Genomic DNA, 14810 nt, shown 5'->3' with positions numbered 1-14810 from the left:
GAACTAACATACAACAATTAAAACATATTTACAGCTGAAATATCTGATAATTATATTATGCATCTCATCAGATTTTCTTAAAACAATGAAACTGCTACAATGTTGGCTCTGAAAATATTTACATGACCTGTGCAAACTAAATCTCCCAATACGTTGCAGGCAATATGGTGTGTAGATTTCACTTCAGTGTAGCACAGTGAAAGTTTTCCCGGAGTGCCTCTGCTTTAATGTGTCTTTACTTTTTCACATGGTTCCTTTCTCTCTCCTCCCGCTCATTGGAGATGGTATGAACAATGGTCTCCAGCGCGGGGTACTGGAAGATCCTTTTCCTCTGTGGAAAATCAACACATAAAATGATTAGACTCCCATGTTATGCGCATGTCTGTGCCTCAGATCACTTAAACTTGATTTAATTTGTATTATTTCTTTCAGTTAAAGAAAAACTCATGAAAAAAAACTTATCTCAAAACAAAGAAAAACAAATAATCTCACTTATTTCTATATTTTGCCTTAAAAAAAAATACAATTTCTGAATAAACTGCAGCTTCTTACCCTTTGGTGGTTTTTGTACACCTGAGCCAGGACCAGCAGCAGAATAACGAGGAGAAAGCTGAGCGCGATGATGGTGCCGGCATTTTCAGAGACACTTGACTTCTTTTCTCCACTCAAACCACCTGTAAGAAAAAACATAAATATTGTCAGAAAAACACGCAATGTGATATTTGCACACTGGACATGAATCTCAAACAAGAGAACGTACTCATCAGTTGGACGTGGTACGTTGCATTCCCCAAAATGCCTTCTTTCCCGTAGAAACGACATGCCCACTCGCCCCAGTTCTCTTCTGACGCCTTGATGCTGAGAGTATTCCCCTTCTGGACAGGCCCAACTGACTTGGTGCCGTTGAGGTCATAGGTCACATGAACCCACTCGTAGTCAGTAACCTCACTGGTGTCACTCAGTTGGCAGGTCAGCAACACAGAGTCTTTTTTCTGTGACTGGACGACTAAAAAGAAAAACAAGAAAGAAATATTTTATGGCAAAATGTAAAGATGCATTGTTTTTTATTTCAGAAGCTCAAGCTGAAACTTTGTTAAATTACTTTTGGCAACGATGAGCCGCATATTCTGAGTCAGTCTTCGTCCGTCCACGGTCCCTGCACATCTGTACTCGCCCTCATCCTCATACCCAACCTCGTTCAGCCTGGCAGACTTATCCCAGGGGAGCTGAGTGGACGGCGAGGATTTAGAGAAAGACGGAGGAAGGCGGTCCAGAGCAGATTTTACAAGAGAGCCAGCCTTCAGTTTCTCCCAAACCAGACTCAAAGGGAATAAACCAGGAGAGAAGACGCAGGGGAGAGTGACAGCTGACCCCACAGCAGCATACAGCTTGGTATTTTCTTTGGATGGTTGGATAATTCCTGTAAATGGACATAAAGAAAAATGTTATGGCCATTAAAAATATTATCCGGCAGCTTAGTTTCTTATTCCGATTCCATTTTCTCGCTCAGTTTCTCACCTTTCACAGACAGAGTAGCAGAAGCTCGCCCTTCTTTGCCCTCATAGCCCACGACACAGGTCCAGTTTCCCGTCAGTTTCATGGTCGCCTTTTCTTTCACAACACTTTCAGCGTTGTTTGTGGCGATTGCAAGCCGAGGCGCAAATGGCCTGTCGTTCAACATCCACTGCACAGAGGTGTCTTTAGGCCGAGGTGTCAAACTACAAGTGACTGAAATGTAATTTCCCCATATGGCAAACGGTGGAGATGCAGACACTGTGAAGGAGACAGACCAGGATGATGTTAATGACACTGATTTACAGTATCACAGCTCAGCTTTGATACAGATGTACACCACAGGCTAGGAATTAAATCAGACCGTCAATTCATGAGTGTGTTCATTCTTTGTAAGAAAATTCTATATGAGTAATGTAAGATAAAAAGCTCTTGTGGAAGTACTGACTCCTGGCATCCTCAATCAGTGCTATCAATTGCACTGATATAAGACATTCATGCAGTGCTACTGTAACAATAAAAAGCATCAAAGTGTCTTTTTTTTTTTTACCTCTAATAATTCTGAGCATGACAACGATTTCAGCAACTCGGCCTCCATGTTCCACCCTGCAAGAGTAAAGTCCTGCATCCTCCTCTCTCACTTTGTTGATTTCCAGGCTGTAATCGCCTCTTTCAAACTGGGAGTGGGGGCAGCGCACGCGTAGGTCCCCTTTTAGAGACCATCTCGACCCCCAGGACTGCAGACCGCTCCTCTGCTTCCTCCAGACAGTGCTGTTGACAGAGGGAGCCACAACCATCCAGTGTCATGAACATGTGGATATAAATCTTTATTTTGAAGTTGAGGAAGGATTATTATGAAGATCTGAAGCAAAGATGGGAAGTGACCTAGAGAAGTAAAACAAGCTGCATCTTACCCTGTGTCAACTTTAGTCCAGACGATGGCAGAAGAAGCACTGGAGAAATCACTGCTTTTACAGGGTAGTATAGCCTGTGAGCCAACTTCAGCAAGAACCTCAATTTTCTCACACTGAGCCCCTAGAGAGGAAAAACTTTAAATTAATTTCAGGAAAAAAAAAGAAAGAAAATGTACATGTTATTGCATTCAAATCTGCTATAACATTACCTGTCATAATAAGAGTAATCACTCCAAAGAGGAACAGCATTTTGATGCCTTTGTTTCAAATGAAATCTTGAGTTTGTTCTCTGCTCTGCTGTTAAAATGTCTGACTGTTTCTCTTTGATCAATGTGTTGTGTTCGCGTGAGCGTGGTGGATGAGGCACCTATATATATGAGCCCGTGGGTGCTGAGGCGGGGGTGAAGGGTTTGGTAGTTCCTCCTCTGATCATGTGACTTCAGCTATAGGACTTTCGGTGCGGTCTGTCTTTGTCAGCCTGGAAACTGTAAGACAGAGATGTAAACAGGGAGTCCCACTTCCTCCCACGGATTCTCTCTAATCAGTTTCCTTCTTCTACGTCAAATACACTTTTTTTTTTTTTTTTTTTTACTGTATTTGCACCCCTAAATGCACCCTCTATTTAGACATGCTTTAGAATAACAGTAAACTCCTAAACCTGCTAGTTAATTAGGTGCACCAGTGAAAACAAATGCATTAAAATGTAACAGTCCTGCACTAAATCTGACTGAATCTGATGACTGTTATAATATTCAGTTGTTGCTGAAATTGTGGTAGAAAGGTAGTAATTCGACTGTATGATCATTTTGGAGGATGCAGTTTGTAGCGTGTGTAGCGTGTTTAACTGCACTGAATAAAGTGTTTCTGTTATTTAGCCTAGCCCTCTAACTAAAATGTGGTTGTCAAAATAAAAGAAACATGTGTTAGTACCTCACAGTATAATTAAAGAGTACTGCAAACCACAGCCTCCAAAATGAAAACACAATTGAATCAATAGCTCTCTCTGCTTCTTTAAATGAATGTTGCATACCATAACCTTCCAGAAGATTAGAGTTAGTGCAGGACTGTTATATTATAATGTTTTCACTAGTGTGCTGAATGAAATGACCTGTGAGAGTGTACATCAAAATTACTGCAATTTTTAAGTGCTTCTTGTTTACAAATATCCTCAGTAGAATTCACGGAAGTTCAAGTTGTCGCTGTGAAACCGAGATGGCAAAACTGCAACACCAAATCATCCTGTCACGACTCCGTCACTGCCAGTCAGTTGTGTTTATAACCACCGGTTAACGCAACTCGCTCTAAACAGCATCATCCCCAGTTTGTGAATGAGAACATTCAGAGATTCTTACACTGATGGATATTCATGAAAGTGAATCATCCCCTCCATTCTCGTTTCTTTGCTTTCCTTTTCGTCAGTTCTTACGCCAGTGTCATTACAGTAGAAACAGGCCTACACTGCCAGGCAAGTGTTTGTTTACAACATCATATTTTACCATGTATGGATTTTTTTATTTTTTTTTTGTCAGAAGCTTTTTGTTTCTACATATACTTGTATTACATTAAATAGAATTATATTATCGATTTTATAGCTTGTGCTGCTGAGGATGTGATATTGGAAGCAAAATCTCCTGATTAACGAGGATGTATGCTGACTATTGGCCACTTCAGTTATTTAGGAGGTGGCACAGTTAAATAGAGATGTCCATCGTCTTTCACGTGGCTTTGAATGATTGTGTTGTTTTGTCTCTGTGTTTGTCACATCATGTCACTGATGGCCTTCAACAATCAAACAGTGTAACTACATATCTATACGTATGACTACTTTTAAAAAAGGTGTGTGTCTCATCTCAGTATATAATATATGTGTACCTAATATTCAAAATTCTGATATCTAAATAATAAGATAATAAGATAGATTGAGGATTGTTTCATACAGTATTGTGAACAGCTATTCATAGCTATCTATCTATCCATCTATCTATCTATCTATCCATCCATCCAACATCTATCTATCTATCTATCTATCTATCTATCTATCTATCTATCTATCTATCTATCTATCTATCTATCTATTTATCTATCTATCTATCTATCTATCTATCTATCTATCTATCCATCCAACCATCCATCTACCATCTATTCATCTATCTATCCATCCAACCATCCATCCAGCATCTATCTATCTATCTATCTATCTATCTATCTATCGATCTATCTATCTATCTATCTATCCAACCATCTATCTATCTATCTATCTATCTATCTATCTATCTATCTATCTATCTATCTATCTATCTATCTATCTGTCTGTCTGTCTGTCTGTCCGTCTGTCTCTATCTATCCATCTGTTGATACCATAGAACAATAGACACTGTAGATAACTAGAAGTCATACAGAGATATACCCGAGAATGTGTGGGTGAAACCTCAGAGCTGTTTGTCTTCGTCTTGTGGAGACATTTTCCTCACCACGTGACTCCTGGGTGAGTGATTCTGTGAGATAAAGCCTTTTCAGCTTATCCACCCTGGTCTTTCTCTTAACATCAAACGCTTTCAACCTTCAAATTTAAACCTGTGTTGCTGAACTTGTGGCTTCAGCACATAAAAACACTGTACAAAACACGTTGCAGAAGTTGCGCAAGCCCCCTGTTTGTTGAGGGCATGCGTGCGTCACTGACTATGAGGTGGTCTTTCCTACAGCTGATGTTAAATCACCGCCACTGCATCTGAATATGAGGTGAAAGCCCTGTGGAGGAAAATGCCCCTCACATGGAAAAAACTGAGCTTTGAGCTTGAAAGGATGCAGATGATTATGTTAATAAGGATGAGCTTGGAAAATAGTCAAATCTGATTTTTTTTTTTCTTCTGAAGAACAGATGAGTAGTTTGTTCCTGTGTCAAGCTGTCACTGTATTTTCTCTGCTTTTCTCAGAGAACACTTGAGAAACTATGAATTGACATCAACGTTAACCCCCAATAAGGGACGAACTCTTTCTGAATTATTGTAAACACCGCTGTGGGTACTGGTTTTAATATCTGGTAGGACTATGTCATGGTGCTCTACATGCTTGTAGGTGATGATATGCAATGTTCCGCTCAGTTTTACTGGCAAAGGAAGCAGAGCGCAGATAAAAAATGCTGCTCGGCTGAGAAATTTTTAAAATTCTCTTATGTCAGCATTTTGGTCAGCGCTGATGCTGAGAGCTACGTGAAAATACGATCTGCATCTGTGCGTCAAAAACTACGAGCAAGGCAAACAGTTTTTTCCACATTATGCACTTGCTATCTGATGAGAAATACTGACTCTGACTGAAAAAGTGCTTGTGCTTTTTTTTCTTAAACTTTACCAACTTGTACTAGTTTATTTTCCTCTTACCAACATGCAGGGTTTTGCACATATATAAAATAAAGTCAAGCACTGAATAAAAGGTGAACACACAATGCACACTTACAATAAGATAGCGAGCTTTCTCTGCACATGCTGATGCAGGGTTGTTATGCTAAATGTGAATGGAATCTAATGTTTAATAATGTTTTGTTTGGGTTAAATTTCCACACACTGGTGGACGCCTTAGCAATAATGAAATGTAGACATAGATCCGCTTTGCTGCATTTGTTTCTTTGAAAATGACGAAATATTCCACCCAGCGCTTTACAACAGTAAGAATGAAAGTATCAACATCAGTGTGTGTGCGTGTGAGAGAGCCAGTAAAGAACAGAGCTTCAGCCTCTGTATGTTTATATTGAAGGTGTAGGTTCAGCAGCAGCTCTCTCAACTTAAAGCCAATCAGCGAGATCAGACTGTTCAATGTGACTGTGCCACTGAGCTATACCGATCAGCCATAACATTATGACCACCTTCCTAATATTGTGTAGGTCTCCCTTGTGCCTTCAAAACAGTTGTGACTCATCAGAGAATGGACATGGTCCTTCTGAGGGTGTCCTGTGGTGTCTGTCTACAGAATGTTGCAGTGGGGGTCTTTGGGTCCTATGGGTTGAGGGGAGGGGCCTCTGTGGATCATCCAACAGATAACTTGATCATTTTGGGATCTAGTGAATTTGGAGGCCAGGTCAACACCTTGTGCTGTTTTTCATGTTTTTTTTGAGTTGTTGTTCCTAAAGCGTTTTTATGTGTGCCTGTGTCAGGCTGCATCCTGCTGGGGATGGCTGCTGTCATCAAAGAGTGTCATTGCTATGGGGTAGGGGTGCCTGGTGTGGTCTAGGTGGATGGTACATGTTAACATTCACATGAATGTCAGATCTAAATGTTTCCCAGCAGAACATTGAACTGTCACAAGAAGGTCAATGTTGTTTACTTCTGCTGTCAGTGGTTTTAATGTTGTGGCTGATCGGTGTATAAATAGACTGCGGCGCCTCTGTCTCCACCTATTGGATGTAAATCGTCGTGACGAGTAGTCAAAACCGTAAAAAACTTTTTTTCCCTTTGCGCTGCTCTACCAAGAACACGGTACCAGCGCCGCGTTGCATTGTGGGACACATAATAAGATGGATGCGGCCACGAAGAGCGTGTTGAAGCGTCAATAACAGACATACTTCAGTGTTACATTTTCGAAATCCACGCTTTGTTACAATACTAGGAAAATATCCGACTGGAATAAGACTGTCAACACGCGTGTAAAAAGGTAATGTGATTATAATGACTCTGACATAATGCGGCAGCTAAAGCTAAAGCTAAGGGTCAACGTAAAGATCTTTGAAGCTTGCGTTGTGTTGCTAGTAGCAAACATAGCAAAGCTCAGGTTAACTGATTCACCAGAAAATAACCAGTGTTCCTGAGTGTATTGTTTACATCTTATTTGAGCAGTTTGTTAATTATCTGTCGCAGAAAACTACAGACATGTCTGTAGTGGGAGGTTTGTTGAGGGCTGGAGCATCCCTCTGTCAGTCTGCTGGGACTCTGCTGCACACAGCCAGGACCATCTCTACAGGTGAGTGCTGCTGCTGGTTTCAGCAACAGTTTGACTTACTTTGATGGACACGATATCCTCACAATTTTTAACTCAAAACTAAACATGATTTAACAATTATTTTCTTTATTAAAACTGCTGTATGTGGAATATGTAATATTCAGAATCACCAAGAAAGAGACAAACAAAAGCCAACACTTACAATAGGGTTAATGTGTTTTATTTGTTAAAAAAAAAATTAAATTTTCTAACAAAACACTACAATAAAGCAGAAGAATAGCTCTTTTTGTTGTCATACAAGGTGACACTGGAAAATTAGGTTGCTGTTAAAGTTTCTTTCTTGTTTTGGGGCTAGCGTCACAATCTTGTAGAGACACACATTACTTCCATTCACTGCATGCTTTTGTGTGAGGAGCTGCCGCAGGTTAGTTGCGCTGCTAAGTTTGGTGTTAATAACAATTTTTTCACTCTTCCTTTATTTGGTGTCATTTAGCCGTTATTTCCGACGTCAAAGGAAACTGCAATAGTCTGAAGCTTTTTTTGTCACTTTAAAATGTACGTTAAAGGGATATTTTTCATGTTTTAATAAACATTGAGTTGGACAGATATGCTTGCTTTATGCAAATGTTTGTCATTATTATTGCAACAGTCCAAAACAATGACAAGTACTGCCTAAATGATTCCTAAAGTACTGCATGTTCAAAAATCTAGTCTAGCTTGGGGGCTGTCTGGTATGATCTTCCTTTGGCAAGGGGAAGGAGGGCTCTCTGCTGTTTGCTTGGCTGAGAATTATTGAAGCTGAATTTATCGTTCAAAGATTTGTTCCTGCTTGCTGTCTTCTTCTTTTGGGATTTTTGACATGACGGGGCGCATTACTGCCCTCCGCAAGCTAAATAATTTATTAAGGCCGCACTTCACATTCTATTTCCTGATTTCCCAAACTATAATATGGGCCGAGTTCCTGTACATCAAGTATGTGTTAAGCACTTGTCAAAAAACATTGCGGCATTAAAAAGAATTTGTGTGTAACTAAAACAAAAACAACAAAAAAAAAAATTATTTTCAACTTAAAGTTATTTGATCACCAATAATCTGGTTTTTTTTTTCTTCAAATTACTTAAAATAACAACTTAAAAACTTGAAATTACAGTTTTCTGAAACTAATAGAAATGTTTTCAAATTGTTAGTTTAATCTAGATGTTGGTCTACATCCCAAATAAGTTGCAGACATTCACATTTTAGAAGCTTACGAGCCACCAGTAGGTTCAGGGACAGTTTCTACCCCCAAGCCATCAGGATACTGAACTGCCGAACTACCACACATCCATGCACACATGCACAATCTCACTTTATCCTGTTTTTATATATTTATCTAATTTTGCCACTTATATCTTATATCCTTTTTATCTTTTTTCTTTTTTTAAAAAAATGTATTTACTTATTCTACTTTATTCTACTCTATTTATTGTATTTTGCTTCTGTGAAGTCGAGTGGGCGCCATGCTCCAAGTATTTCAGTACTGGTAATGATGCTGCATTGTTACAGAGTGTATGACAGTAAAGAATATTGAATCTAAATTGAATCAACAGATCTATGTACTCATTGTAGCAGCCTTAAATGCAATATTAGACAGAAATATACTCAGACATTCAGTACTGACTTAAAGTAATGTGTTGTCTTCAGGCATGTGCTGTCAGATAAGGATGCATGCCATTCCTAAGCCTAAGACGGTGGACAGGTGGACTGAGAAGAGGAGCACATATGGAGTTTATGATAACATAGGCATCTTGGGTAAGTTTACTTTTTTTTTAAAAAACTGTAAGCAGGTAAAGTGTGACTGTGGATTCAAACATGTTTTTGCATGTTCAATCAGTTTATATTTTTTAATTCTAGAAGAAGAACCAAGTCATAATCAAATCTTACTGTCATTATCTTACTGGTATTAGTTTGTCTAGAGAAATGTGTTTATGAGTCTTAGAAACAAATACAGACCTATCTAACATCCTGGTTCCAGTTTTGCTCTGATGAATTTTGACCTTTATCTCAATTCCTCACCAGTTGTGCCTTTCACTAATTCTCTTTTTCTTTCTCATTTGTAAACTGTGATCTCTCTTTACTTCTGTGTCTGCAGGAGACTTTAAAGCACATCCCAAAGACCTAATCGTGGCCCCCTGCTGGCTGAAAGCTTTCAAAGGTAACGAGCTAGAGCGTTTAATCAGAAAGAAGAAGATGGTGGGAGACAGAATGATGGCTCTGGACAGACACAACTTGGAGAAGAGGATCCGCTTCCTGTACAGACGTTTTAACCGTACCGGCAAACATCGTTAACACTGAGCAAACAGTGATTTCATACTGTCACTATGCTGTATGTTGCCATTTTTTAAGTTAACGTATCCATGGCAAGAGAAGGTTTGTGTGTTTCAGACTTGTTTCAGTAATTGTTTCTGGATGTACTGACAACAGATTTTGCTGATAAACATAAACTACATGTCATAAATGGACTGGAAATGTGCATTTTGTGTTCTCCTAATCAAAATAAAGTCCTTTAGCTTAATTATAGCAATGAGCCCTTCGGTCTTGCTCTACTGCCCCTGGGAAATAATCTGCCACAGTTTTGCTTGAGGATTTATGACTAGAGAATCGGTCTAGACTGGAGGAGTGTTCAAAGGTTACTGACGAAGCTGAGGGTAAGAGCATCCATTAAAGTAATGAATAAATTCTGATTCATTAATGCTTGAGTTTGGTCTAAAAACTTGGACACTAGTGTGATGCTATAACAACCTCCAGCTTTTTGGAAAGACTTTAAATGTTGGCCTTTGGCTGCAGAGATTTGCTCTGACTCATAGGGGAGTTCCGTCACTGATGTGCAGTGATGAGCCTTGTCTCTTAGTTCAATCTGAAGGTGTTTGATGTGGTTGAGGTCATGGAAAACCAGTCAAGTTTATATCTTAAGTCCTGGCTTTGTGTGTTTGGGCACTGATATGCTGAAACAGGAAAAGGCTGCTGAAGACACTGTTATGTGTCCTCCAATGGGTCATATGACATCTCTGGGTGCATGACATAATAAATATATAAATTAAGAGGAAAGTCGTGTAAACATCACTCTACATTCAGCAGAGTCAGATGCAACCAGGGGTGCACCAAGTGTGGAGCTGTGTTATTGATGACCTACCCACACTTCCACTAGACTCCCTCACGTTCGGTTAATTCTGCATTCTGCTCTGTCTGCACCAGTTTAAAAGAAATGTTGCATTACTGCACTTATTTTTTTTCTTTTAAAGCAAGAACCAATTCAGACTTTGTAAATGCAAACTACAGATTGTCTACTTTTTTTCACCCACTGGGCTTATGTTGAAGTGTTGTTAACTCATGTGCAGTATAGTGGACGTATAGTTAATTACATTTATTCACTTACAAAAGTCTAACATACCAAAACATCTGCAAAAATCTCCCAGATCCTTGAGGTTGGTTCAATACAAATCCTTAAAAAAGGGTATTGCTGTCAATGGCAACTGTCTATCATGATGTCACATCCTGTTTTCATAACGTCAAATAACTGACTAAAACAAAGCTTATCATAAAAATGGACACTTGAACATACACCAGCATTATATTAACTATCTAAATTGACAGAGACCATCTTTGGAAAAAGCAATTATTTGACGTGTACTTCAGTGTTTTACTTTGGCGCAAGTCCCATCCACTACCAGGGAGGAGGTGGGACTTATTTATGACCTATACTACAACCAGCCACCAGGGGGAGCTTCACGTGCTTTGGCTTCAGTGTTGGAGAGCTGTCATGGCGTCCACTTCTCGTCAGTCAACAGCAGGCAAACCGAGCAGTTGGTTGTGGTCCTGTAAAAACAGTGGTGTTGAGATAGTGGCCATACGGGTGGCTACATTTTATCATATTTTTTCAATGGTAAATACAGACAAAACTGCAGTGTATTGGCAATACTCCACAATGGATGCATCCCAGGACAAGGGGTCAGGTGAAGAAAATACCTCGACTTAAAAGATTGCAAGAGAGGAAAAAAAATGCATTAAGTGTGTCTATGTATATCTTTAGTTTTTTTTTTTCTATTTTCAGTGGTTGATTTCATAAAAATGTCTGACTTGCATAGAGTTGAGCCAAAATGGAAACCAACCAGTTATATGAAATGTAGGACTCCATAGGAATCAGACTGAAACTATGTCGAAGAGAAATGCAATGCAGAAACAGCAGGAGGAGGAGGAGGGAGCTGGGAGAATGAAGGAAACAGTCGAGTCAACACTGTAGATATTCACTGTACCGCAGTGTCGTCCCGCCGCCCCATCCGACACAGAGCTGCAGTACTGCAAAGTGTGATGGGAGAGAGAGGGAGGGGAGAGGGAGAGAGGAGAGGAGATGAGGGGGAGGGGAGGGGGTGCCGCACTGTCGTTACGAGTCCAAGTGGAGAAAGCAGGAGAAGAGACGCATTATTGCAGTTAGTGCCAGAAGACTTTACTACCGCACTCCCTACAAGACGCACAGAGAGAGAGAGAGAGAGGAGAGAGAGAGAGAAAGGTGGGGGGTGACAGAAATTAAAGCGAGACAACAGATTTCCCACGACTGCACTTTTTTCCCCTTAATTTTGAAATTGCACGCATTTGCCAGTAGCTTTCAGAAGAAGGCATCTCAACAGCCAGCCAATCAGTGCTGCGGCTCGTCATCCGGGAGCAGCTCTGAGGACTCAGCATCACTTAGAGGAGCTGGAGTCCTGCGGGGATCTCAACATCCGTGGATTTCTCTTGAACGGATTATCGCTGAGAAGTTTGAGCGTCCATTGCTCATCCCTCCTGCTCCCCACTCCAGCCACGCAGTGAATTATCGCCCGACCTGTGTACGCGGCTCTGTATTGCGGTACTTTTGCTGACGACCTATAGTATAAATGCATCGCTAGAAGAGCCACTGCGCCAAGACCCGCCGCCTCTCACTACTGTTAGCGCAGCACTTAGATCTGTTTGTTCATTGAAACCGTTTGGATTCTCGTTGGGACAAGTTTCTATAATTTTTCATCTCTTTTTTTTTTACTGTGATTTTTTTTTCTTTCGCGTTGTAGCGTACTTCAGGACCCTCCCTCTCCTCCCCCTCAGCCGGTCACCCCTCCTCCGCTGTCCGTGAGTCACTTCAAACAGCTGCATAGAAGATGTGAGTATGAATGCGGCTTTTTTACTGCGCTTTTCCCCACAATAACAAGATACAAGAGCCTGAGAAATAGTAGTGGGCAGCTACACGTGTAGATAAGCTATTTTTTCCTGTTTCTGGCTTTGTGTTTTTTGCTTTGGGACTCTGGAAACGAGCTGATTTCTTTCGGCTTGATGGATTTTGCTGACGCAAGTGAAATTTCCGCACACAGCTTCACTAAATTATGCATTGATGTTGACTGTTGTCACTCTGAAGCCTTAGGCTGAGTAAAAAATGCCTCGTTTCAGATTCTTTTACGCGAAGTAGATGATTAAGAGTTATATTTAGGGTTATTTTATTTTCTCTAGAATCTGCTGAGAAATTGCTTTAAATTGTGTCCCCCATCAGTGACTGTAATTAATATTAAACTGTCCTCCATCTGCCTCAACTGCTGCTCCACTGCAGAGCTTGTTTGCTCAGTTTTAAACCTCCTGTGTAACCCCTTCCTCTCTCCCCCTGCTGGATTAACCCTTTCTTGTTTTCTGCTCCCACTAAACTCTGGTGTCCATGCCCAGAACCTCCTCCTCCTTTTTCTTTCTTATCAAAATCTCCCCCATTAATCAGCGAGTGTCTTCCTGGACAGGACATCCCACTACTCCCCATCTGTGGCCTATATTTTCTTTCTGTCATTGCAGCCATTTCTCGCCATCACCTCTTCTTGGTTTCCTCTTTTCGCTCTCCATGTACAGCCAGTCCTTCACCCTGCTTCTCTGCTTTCCTCATGCACATTATGCAGTTTTTCCTCTTCTTGCCCTGCGCGGGTGCCAGTCTGCATTTACGGCTTACTGTCTTAACATTTACTTAGTGACCTGAGGAGCATTTTCCCTTCTCAACATAAAGCTACTTGTCAGATATCTTAGTTTTCTCCTGTTCTCTCTCCAACGCAGCTGTCCTCTTTGTGCTCCTCCAGGTCTGCCCCAGATGCTGCCCCACCAGCAGGAGCTCCCGGTGCTCCAGGTGCCCCTGGCGCAGATGGAGCACCGGGTGGCGCACCCCCGGGCCCACCCAATACCAGCAGCAACCGTAGGCTACAACAGACACAGGCCCAAGTCGAGGAGGTGAGCTGAGCTAAGCCTGACTATAAGATTCAGGGCCTGCGTTTAATGTTACCTTTACAGCCTCAAGACTCTTAAAGCCAAAATAAAATTGGACTATATTTTATGTGCAGCGTTTTTTCTGAACCAGGAACAAGCTAAAGATTAAATTGCGTTTTTTGTTCCTTTCACGTGCATATAAATTGAGACTATTCATATACTTAAGTTCTCCTTTAATCATTCTCTGTGTCACGTACCTCCACCACTGCCAAATGCTTTCTCATCCTCTCCACTGTGGTCTAGGTGGTGGACATCATGCGGGTGAATGTGGACAAGGTTTTGGAAAGGGACCAGAAGCTTTCAGAGCTGGATGACAGAGCAGACGCTCTCCAGGCCGGAGCCTCCCAGTTTGAAAGCTGTGCAGCCAAGCTAAAAAACAAGTACTGGTGGAAGAACTGCAAGGTGGGCACATTAGTGTGGGTCCATTACACAGGCTGCTAACAATGAAGGAAACTCTCGATGCAATCCGAGAGATGTAGCATGAAAGTAGCGCACCGAGAGTACATAGCCATCTGTTAATGAGCTGCTGTGGAGGACTACAGTGATGCTTCGGGGTAAATGGGAGAAAGACATCTGTTACTGTGGAGTTTTCACTACAGACTTAGAAATACTAACAAGATTGTGCAACCAAACCTCAACAAAGACAGTGAATCTCGCATGACATAATGCTTTTATGTCCAGATTTTTTGTTTGTAGGCAGTGAACTGAACACAGGATTACTGATGCGTTTGTATTCTGTTTCAGATGATGATCATGATGGGCATTATTGGAGTCATTGTGGTTGGAATAATATTCTGTAAGTAGAAAACACTTTTAGCTTGATTTATTTAAGTGGTGACTCATATCAGTTTTGGCTTCCTTCCTAATTTGCATTTACAGTATTAATTCAGATGACGCTGAGTGATTTTGCTGAATCATGATGGCGGGTATAAGATAAGACCTGCATATTAATTTTTAATTCTTTTATTTTGCAGTATACTTCTTCTACTGAGCTCAACCCATCGATACAGATGGATATGGACTTGAGGATGATATCAGAGGGGAGGGGGGAAAAAAAGAAACCCAAGCGCCACTCCTCCTCTTTTATCAGTCCTCTCCTCCCTCTCTTCACAGTCTTCCATCAAACCATCCTGCACTTATACATGACAGTAGTGT

At 40.9% G+C, this 14810-nt stretch overlaps 3 protein-coding genes across 3 annotated transcripts; 2 read left to right on the top strand and 1 right to left on the bottom strand.

Annotated features, from left to right (window-relative positions):
- Window positions 1-99: 99 nt before the first annotated feature.
- Window positions 100-3421, bottom strand: lag3 (lymphocyte activating 3). The gene is made up of 8 exons (XM_084556684.1): window positions 2636-3421; window positions 2427-2547; window positions 2063-2283; window positions 1519-1773; window positions 1103-1420; window positions 761-1006; window positions 553-674; window positions 100-331 (listed from the first exon to the last, which is right to left on the bottom strand). The coding sequence occupies exons 1-8, from the start codon at window positions 2673-2675 to the stop codon at window positions 236-238; spliced, it is 1419 nt and encodes a 472-aa protein (XP_084412810.1). The 5' UTR covers window positions 2676-3421; the 3' UTR covers window positions 100-235.
- A 3476-nt stretch (window positions 3422-6897) lies between these two features.
- On the top strand, window positions 6898-9854 carry mrpl51 (mitochondrial ribosomal protein L51). The gene is made up of 4 exons (XM_084556384.1): window positions 6898-7070; window positions 7274-7376; window positions 9039-9146; window positions 9487-9854. Exons 2-4 carry the CDS (start codon window positions 7286-7288, stop codon window positions 9681-9683), a joined length of 396 nt encoding a protein of 131 aa, XP_084412510.1. The 5' UTR covers window positions 6898-7070; window positions 7274-7285; the 3' UTR covers window positions 9684-9854.
- Window positions 9855-11319: 1465 nt separating this feature from the next.
- LOC311497535 (vesicle-associated membrane protein 1-like) lies at window positions 11320-14809 on the top strand (the record flags this gene model as incomplete). Its single annotated transcript, XM_084557849.1, has 6 exons — window positions 11320-11342; window positions 12437-12494; window positions 13449-13619; window positions 13899-14057; window positions 14400-14451; window positions 14630-14809. The coding sequence occupies 6 exons, from the start codon at window positions 11320-11322 to the stop codon at window positions 14644-14646; spliced, it is 480 nt and encodes a 159-aa protein (XP_084413975.1). The 3' UTR covers window positions 14647-14809.
- Between the last annotated feature and the right edge of the window lies 1 nt (window position 14810).

The sequence above is a fragment of the Chelon labrosus genome, assembly GCF_963514085.1.
Source record: "Chelon labrosus genome assembly, chromosome: 12".
Lineage (NCBI taxonomy): Eukaryota > Metazoa > Chordata > Actinopteri > Mugiliformes > Mugilidae > Chelon > Chelon labrosus.
This window is presented reverse-complemented; position numbering and strand designations above follow the sequence as displayed.

What these genes read in the sequence shown, in the direction of transcription:
- lag3 (XM_084556684.1), bottom strand. Translation starts at nt 2,675, where the DNA reads ATGCTGTTCCTCTTTGGAGTGATTACTCTTATTATGACAG. An exon ending in GCGGCTCATCGTTGCCAAAA is followed by an intron (nt 1,007 to 1,102) that starts GTAATTTAACAA and finishes TTTTCTTTTTAG; the next exon opens with TCGTCCAGTCACAGAAAAAA. An exon ending in TGTACAAAAACCACCAAAGG is followed by an intron (nt 332 to 552) that starts GTAAGAAGCTGC and finishes GATTTTCCACAG; the next exon opens with AGGAAAAGGATCTTCCAGTA.
- mrpl51 (XM_084556384.1), top strand. Translation starts at nt 7,286, where the DNA reads ATGTCTGTAGTGGGAGGTTTGTTGAGGGCTGGAGCATCCCTCTGTCAG. An exon ending in AGCCAGGACCATCTCTACAG is followed by an intron (nt 7,377 to 9,038) that starts GTGAGTGCTGCT and finishes TGTTGTCTTCAG; the next exon opens with GCATGTGCTGTCAGATAAGG. An exon ending in TGATAACATAGGCATCTTGG is followed by an intron (nt 9,147 to 9,486) that starts GTAAGTTTACTT and finishes CTGTGTCTGCAG; the next exon opens with GAGACTTTAAAGCACATCCC.